Raw genomic sequence first — 8,271 nt, 5'->3', positions numbered from 1 at the left:
CAGAGCCACCGATCTGTGTCAGAGTCAGTGGCCATGCATCTTACATAGTTAGCTGGCGTGGCGGCGGACATTCATCTTCCCCACTAATGCAATCTCTGCCCTCCACCAGAGACGCCCTGACCTCTGGGAGCTGTGAGTGTCTGGGCCCATTTTTTAGGGACAAATCACTCTCGCCGTTCCCTTATTGATTTGGCCACATAATGGTGTCACTCTGGTGTTTAATCAAAGATGGGAAATGGCTAATGCACCAGGAGGTGTTGTCGGTCAGTCAACGGTCGAAAAACAGAACAAAGCAAAAAACAACTACTGGTCAAAATGGCGATCAGTCAAATTATCGCATGGCTACTTGGGTGTGTGTGCTGTAATGAGACAGGTAGATGGAGGAGTGTTTGTGTATGTGTGTGTGTGTGTGTGTGTGTGTGTGTATGTGTGTGTTTGTGTGTGTGTTTGTGTGTGTGTGTGTGTGTGTGTGTGTAAAGGTCAGGCCTTTCTGTATGCGGGGAGGAAATGCTGTCATGGGGGAGTCAGGAGGCCCTGATTGATCCCATTGATCGGTCGCTGTTCTAATTAAGCCACCAAGACGCTATGCAGATTGGCCCCCATGGCCGCCGGGTCCCGAGGACTTGAAGCTAATGAGGTTTGATTACCTGGCGACCTGTCTGGCCCTCGAGCCACAGACTCAGGAAGAGAAACGCTCTGGATAGCTCCCGACCTGGAACTATCGATCAGAGAACGAGTTTTCTCTCTCTCTCTATCTCTCTCTCTCTCTCTCTCTCTCTCTCTCTCTTCCTCTCTCTGCGGGACGGATCGGGGAGAGGGGTTAAAGGGTCTCTTGGTCTCTGCCCTGATCAGCATCTGAACAGCCTCCTACGTGGAGGATGCGCACAGCAGGTGGGCATAAAGAAAGGGGGAGCAAGCGTGCTCAAGTCAAGCTGGCGCTTCATGCCACACTCACACAACTGAGAAGAGTCTGTTCGATTCTCAGTAGCGCTTGGCATTATGTCGGCGGGAGGGCGTTAAATCGGATACTTAATGTAGTGTGTCTTTCCAGCGCTGAACTCCTTTCTAAAAATACACACCACAATGCTTTTCAATTTAACATGGCATCAGCTGTTGGAGCACCTGTGAGCTGCACTGGCACGCTTAAATCCTTTGCACTCCAAATGACCCACCTCGTGATGCCCCAAAACACCTCCATCCAAGGTTATGGACAACTCCTCCAAATACAAACAACTGAGGTGATAAAACTAGGGAAGGGTGGGGGAAAGTGTGTGCATATAATTGGGGAAATGGCAAACGTGACCGATGAGTGACCAGTATCACCTTGGTGAAAGAGTGTGGGCCATAGCGTCTCATCCCGTCATGTCTCGTTCGATGAGTTAAAGGTACACTATGCAGGTTTTTTAGCTTAATATGCAAGTTTTTTAGCTTAATTTACCTTCATTTAACAGCTTCAGAGTCATTGGAATGGTTATATGACTTTTTCCGGGTTGAATGGTGGCCGTCTCGCTTCCCCCTAGCGCCTGTGAGTGGGAAAACCACCCTTGCAACTGTGGGCCGGCGGGCCGACGGCCTCAGTGTCAGGAAGTATAACGAGTGTAACAAATTGCTTTACTGCATTCAAATACACATACACGCCAGGCACCGGCTAGAAAAAGGTAGCGATGGAGTTTCTCAGACATTCATCATGACAGAGCCAGCGAAAAAGAAGCAAAAACCGAGAAAACAGTAAGGAAATTGCCAATACTGCATAGTTTACCTTTAACCTGCTGAGTGGACCGGGCTGCTAGGGGTCTCACGTCATCACGGGCCACACCCTTCCTCTAATCATTCTCCATACAAAGCCGTGCAGAGGAAGACAAGTGAAGTGAAAAAGGGAGCGGATGAAAGAGTCGCAATATAATTTAAGAGCGTCCGTCCCCCCCCCCATCACCATCCCCATCCTCCTCCTCCCCCACCCCTTTCCCTTTCCCTATCCTCGATTCCCTGCAGTCATTTAGCAGATATCCCCCCGAGACGCGCCATCTTACACGCATTCTTTGATGATAAAAGTGCCACGATACTAAACGGCTCCATTAAAACGTATCACAAAGATTAATATGCTCCTTTGAGTACAAAATGAAATTCGGCATGGAAAAAAGGGAGACTTGCATGAAACACAATGAAAACTAAAGGATTATTTCGTCTGAATAAATATCAGGGCCGACTCATAGCACGGCGCGATAACTCCTTGTTGCTTTCCAGTAAAAAAAAAAAGAAAGGAAGAAAGGAATAGTAGAAAGAAACGTCACACTGCCCAAAATAATTGCACTCAGCCTTTGAATCTCCACTGTTATGACTGGGCTTGTCAACGGCTGTCTTGAAAGAGTGGCAGAGTGGCAGCGACTTGAGCAATAAGCCATTAAGGAACACTGCATTGCATGGGAGAGCTGGCACTGTACAAAGGCGAGAGCGCCGCCACATGTGTATTACACATGCGGCAGAGTAAGAAAGCCACGACTCCATTTGCATGCCATTGAAACTGGACGCTAGGCAGTACTCTCCTGCAGGACCACCTTTGCCCAGGCGCTTTTGAACTCGGCCATTATTTCGCACTCATTTTATTTTCCAAAGCCAGAGGTGATATCACAGAGCCTAATTGGGTGACATTTTCATAGCCTTGCTGCGAGTCTGCCAAGCTCAGCTTTTGTTAGAGCACAATGGGAAAGGCGTAGAAGCCAGCGAGAGAGAGAGAGAGAGAGAGAGAGAGAGAGAGAGAGAGAAAGAGGGAGAGAAAGAGAAGATCAGATACACAGAAGCAATAGATTGCAGGACGGAGAGATGGAAACACAAAGACAAGCAAATTGGGTGAAGGAATGGAGAGGAACAAAAAAATAAATAAAAAGAATACAAAAACTCACATGACACTCCAAAATCATTCTTGGCTTTAGGCTCAGTGGACAGCTGATACAACGAACCTTTGGGGAGAGACATGGGGGAGGGTGGATGAGGGGAGGGGAGGGATGATGACATGAGACACGTCCAAACAGACAAAACTGAAATGAGTTGAATCACAAACATACAAACATAAAATGACAATGAGGTCATCCTGTAACGTCTTGTTCATACAACTTCAACTTCAGCATAATTACTTTTGTCTGGCATTGTGTTACTTGTGAGTGAGCATGATGTGCAACTACATTCAAATGTGGATTTTTCTTACATAAAGTGTTTGGCATTTACTTCTTTATTGTCTAGCAAGACCAAAGATAGTTTTTTTTTCCAGACAGACACCAGACACACTGGTGAGCTCAGTGTGTATTTGCAGTCTATAATTGAACCTGCACCAGCGCAAAGACTGGAAGACATGTACACCAGTAGTCAATGACTCAGTGGAAGGATATTACAGTTAACAAGGCAGACAAAATGCATGAGAGGCAAAAGGGCAAACCCAGGAAATTAAAACAAGGGGCACACAGACACACACGTCCATGCAGAAAGACGAAGAGACAGTGAGAGGGAGAGGGGGGAGAGAGAAAACAACAGAGAAAAGGACAGACTAAGAGAGGATTAGAGACAGGTAGAGAGAGAGAGAGAGGAAGAGAGAACACTAGGAAGAAGAAAAGTGTGCCTTGTCACAGAGGATAACATTACGCCACTGACATCAGCGCTCTCTGTCCCACCACCCTAATACATTCTTAGATAAGATAAGTATACGGGTGCAGTATTCCTGGTGTGGCAGCAGGGAGGCTTTCACAGCAAACCAAAAGTGGCTCATTTAACCATCACCTCCAACCACAGGAAGCTGTGCAAGTCACTCTCATCTCCTGTGTTAATGTGCTACACTCGGGAGTGGGGGGCTCCTTTAAATAGCGATTGCTCATTCTCCCTGCAGATGGCAACTCTTGAGATAATAATGATCATTCATTTTTTGCGCGTCGCTTCGTTACTCAAAGTGATTTTATTTTATTCATTTCGCAGACAGATCAAAAGAGCGGGAAACTTTCCCCCCCCTCTCTTCTCCTTTTCCAAAAAGGCAGGAGTGATGAATCGAGATGTAGTTGATGGAGGCGTGCGAAGAGTTAATAAATACAAGATGTTTCTTTTTCTGGAGTGACCCCGGCCTGTGCAAGTTCGTTCCACGGGGCCACGATATATGGCATCGGGAGAGATGTCATCAGTCTCCGAAAATGGAGTTACAAAAGCACTCAAAGGCCATCTATATGGAAAAAAAAACAAGGGGGAAAAAAACGAAATGGGGTGGGGGGGGGGGGGATACTTCAGATGGAGGAGACTGAGGTCAAATGGATTTCAGCTGCTTAGGTTTTTAATGGAAAAACTTCGCTGAGGAAAAGAAAGGAAAGCAAAGACCTGCCTTCGGGGGGGGGGGGGGGCAACAAAACCAAAAAGAAATAGACACACAACACAAAGAAACCACACGAGGAGGACCATAAAATATTACCAAAGCACAATCTACAGCTCATTTTGTGTTCACATTGTTTCATTCCTTAATGGTAATGGTGCTTTTTCTCTCTGTGTGTATATGTGGGCATATCAATAAGGAGCAATTGTGAATGCCTACATTTTAGATTCATAATCATTTCTGTGACTGCAAGAGCACTGAAGGGCACATGGATTTCTCCTAAATGTACCCAGAACATTAGCACAGACAAAAAAACATAGGCCTCAGCCTTTTAACTCCCAAAAATCAATCAGGGGAAATGAGCCTAAATCTATATCATTATGGCTTTTATATTCCTGCTAAACTAGCTATCCATCTACATAGTAGAGAAGGGGTGGTGGTGATGTTCCACTTGGGGGGTGGGAGGTTAGCTAATGCTTCAGCTATAGATTTCTGAAACCGAGAGAAACTGGCTTTTTTTTAACAAGATCATGGACTGGAATGGATCTCGTTCAAGGAACTGGTGTTTTTTTCCTATGGTTCTAGGGGGGGGGGGGGATCACAACCCTGATTCTTGAAGGCGAGCGATGACTGAGCAAGAAATATGGGCCGACAGATCCTCTGACCCCCTCATATAGATCCTCACGCACGGTTGGCCTCTTAAAGAATCAATAGTGCTGCCAATACAAATGCATGCTTTTATGGCGGGGCATGTTTTTCCTTTCATTTTTGTCTGTTGTAGTAATTGGTACACCAGTCCTGAGCACTTACATGCAGAGTGATATATCGTACATCGAACATCTGCTATCCGTCTCTGTAAATGTCTCAGACTTGAGAACGTAGAGGAATTGAACGTTACTTGGTGGGGAGGGCACGGGGGGTGGGGTGTGGGGGCTGGTTACTATGGTTACTATATCTTGCATTCAAACAGAAGCATTCAATGACATTATTTTTGTCCAAAATGTCCTCCTAATGCTTGCAACTAAACAGACAGATAAAATAACACAGAGAAAACATATATGTCTCAGTTACTGTACTGTATAATTGGCCTTTATGAGGCTTCCATTACTGCAGCTCAGAGGCCTATTTCCCACTGGTTGGAAGATTACACTTTATTGGGTCAAAAATCACAATAATCTGGGAGCCCGGGTAATTACACTGGCGTGTGTATGGTAATCATTTATCATTATCTTTTATATGAAACTCCTGGATGTGGGGCATATGGCTCAGGTAATTGGTGTTGGTAAGTCATGGCGCGGGGTCATTAGCGCTTTTCTGGAGTCTGCGCTTGTGTCCTGTGGTTGGCAGCACCTTGTTTGCTGCCCGCGCCGCAGCACGGTCAGCGCCACCTCTGTGTGCAACTCAGCATACAGCAGCAGCTGCTCAATAGCCACCGCTGTGCACACACACACACACACACACACACACACACACACACACACACACACACACGCCCATGCACACAAACCACATATGCACCCCCTCACACACACACCATAAACCCTCATACAATCAACACAAACACACACACATTATGACCACATCGACTCGTTTTATGAGGTAGATTCAATGGTAACATTGGTAAAGAGGTTTCCATTTCTTAGCGAGAGAATAATGTTTGTGCTCTCCTTAAAAGGTAAAGTTGATCTCATACTATCACAGTACAGCTTACTATTAATAACATTTATTAGTATTACAGTATATATATATATATATATATATATATATATATATACATACACACACACACATTATAGCCAGAGTTCTATATAAGCTATAGGCTGTATGAGCCTTCTTTGGTTCAGGCAAACCTGGGCACCTAGATGACGTGAGTGCCTTCATGTGCACCACATGATGAAGTGCTGTTGGCATCAGTTGCATGAGGATGCAGTGCTGTGTGTGTGAATGCGCCAGCCCCCCCGACCCGAGCCCTGCGGGTCACCTCCATCCTGCCGAGCTGCTCGCGTAGGGGAAGAGGAAGAGGAGCAGGAGGGGGTGGTGGTGGGGGGTGGTGTTGTGGAGGTGTGGAGGTACTCACTCTGCATGCAAAGCCCATCTGTGCAGTTCTGCGACTGCAGGACCATGCCCTCGCAGTCCTTGCCCCCGTTCTTGGGCGCTGGGTTGTTGCACTCGCGCCGGCGCCAGTGGGTGCACTCGGTGCCGCACGTCGACCACTTGCTCCACTCCGTCCACTCCCCGTCCACTGCGGAGAGAGGGACACAGACAGAGAGAGAGAGAGGAGACAGAGAGAGAAATAGACAGCCAGAGAGAGAGAGGAGAGGCAGTGAGAGAGAGAGACAGAGAGAGAGAGAGAGAGAGAGAGAGAGAGAGAGAGAGGGATGGACACCATTAGGCTGACGCACACAGAAATGGGGACAGACACAGAGTCTGGTGGGCAGCCAGCTTGTCCCCTTATCTCTGACTCAGTGCCGTTGAGCTCGGCCCTTCCCCTCTCCTCTCCTCTCGTCTCGTCTCGTCCAGCTCCATCTCAAATTCAGCTCCAAACTGTCCCTGCCTTTCTACTCCTCTCGTCCTCCTTTTCCAATGTTTTTATTTCCATCATGTCTTCTCCTCTCCTCTCCTCTGCTCTGCTCACCTAGCTTGCTTGACCTCTCTGCAGCAGCCCTTTCTTCTCCCCCCAGTGTTCATTATTGTGGTTTGTCTGTTGTCTGCCTTAGTCTGGAGAGGAGGTCAGTGTGGCTGTACGCTGCTGTCTGCTTTAAAATGCAGGTCTATTTCACTCAGCCTAATAGGCCATAATGAGGCGATGAAGCACTGTAGTTTTATAGCTCTATAATTGTATCCATTCAAGGGGATCACCCTATTCATGGATATCACCTCTCCTCTTTCACATTCAAACACACTCTATTGGACATTCTCAATACTGTTTTGCTTGGCTCATGTGTGCATATGTGTGTGTGTGTGTGTGTGTATGTGTGTGCATGTCTACAGTATGTGTGTGTGTGTGTGTGTGTGTGTGTGCGCATGTCTGTGTGTGTGTGTGTGTCTTTGTGTGTATCCTCCATACCTGTGCAGAGAGACGTGCAGGGCAGCTTCTGTATAGCCGCTCCATCACACGGAGCTCCGCCATTCAGTGGCGCCGGATTGGTGCAGCTCCGCGTCCGCTTCTGGAAGCCCCGCCCACAGCGGCTGTTACACACCGACCACTCGGTCCAAGTCGACCATCCTCCGTTCACTACAAACGCCCGGCAAAGAAAACAAAGACAAAGAAAAAAAAAAAAAAACATACATAATGTGACTAATCTCAAGCATAATCAGGCCATTAGTCTCCATTCAACCAGCTCTCCGTCTGGACAATGGCGCGGGGTGTGTCCATTTTGGGGGGTGTTGAGTGGCGTTACTGTCCCAGAGCACATGCTGGGAGAGGGGGAGAGGAAATGGCCGGGGCAGTGGCCGTTAAAATGCCTGTGTGTGAGAGCAGCTGTATCCGCTGGTATTTCCCTGCTTCCCTCGCGGCCGCCACCGCTGCCTGCTGCTGCTGTGCGCCGGACCCTGCCAGCGGACGTCTACGGTTACCTCCACACATGTGCGTTGTCCATTAGCCGTACAGGGTCCCCCGCACAGGGAGCTGCACTGTCCACAGTAGTTTCCTTCTCAAGTATCGTCAGTTTACTAGGGATCGATCCATCTTTCCGGCATGCATACACAGACACACACACACACATGCTCAAACACACACACACTGCACAAGAAGCAGATAAATATACACAGACACAGCTATACATGCGACATGTGACAATACACACACACACACACACACACACACACACACACACACACACACACACACACACACACACACACACACATAACAAGTGTGTGTAGCAGATGTTTCTTTTTGACTTGACTTTTGACTTGATTTGTGTCTC

The 8,271-nt window shown here is 47.4% G+C and overlaps 1 protein-coding gene across 2 annotated transcripts in view; it reads right to left on the bottom strand.

Annotated features, from left to right (window-relative positions):
• Positions 1-8,271, bottom strand: part of unc5ca (unc-5 netrin receptor Ca) — a 136,837-nt gene that overhangs the window by 19,380 nt on the left and 109,186 nt on the right. The window contains exons 6-8 of one of the 2 annotated variants that reach the window (XM_076270001.1): positions 7,410-7,577; positions 6,420-6,584; positions 2,901-2,957 (exon numbers count right to left, since the gene is read on the bottom strand). In XM_076270001.1, coding sequence (XP_076126116.1) covers positions 2,901-2,957; positions 6,420-6,584; positions 7,410-7,577 — 390 coding nt within the window. The remainder of the gene's footprint in view (positions 1-2,900; positions 2,958-6,419; positions 6,585-7,409; positions 7,578-8,271) is intronic. The other variant, XM_076270002.1, reaches the window with a different exon arrangement.

This window comes from Alosa pseudoharengus, unplaced genomic scaffold (assembly GCF_046254945.1).
Source record: "Alosa pseudoharengus isolate Yale_2024_CS ecotype anadromous, Long Island Sound unplaced genomic scaffold, YU_APseudo_1.1 YU_APseudo_1.1_scf_6, whole genome shotgun sequence".
NCBI classification, from domain to species: Eukaryota; Metazoa; Chordata; class Actinopteri; order Clupeiformes; family Clupeidae; genus Alosa; species Alosa pseudoharengus.
Note: the sequence above shows the minus strand (reverse complement) of the source record. Positions and strands in the feature narration are given on the sequence as shown.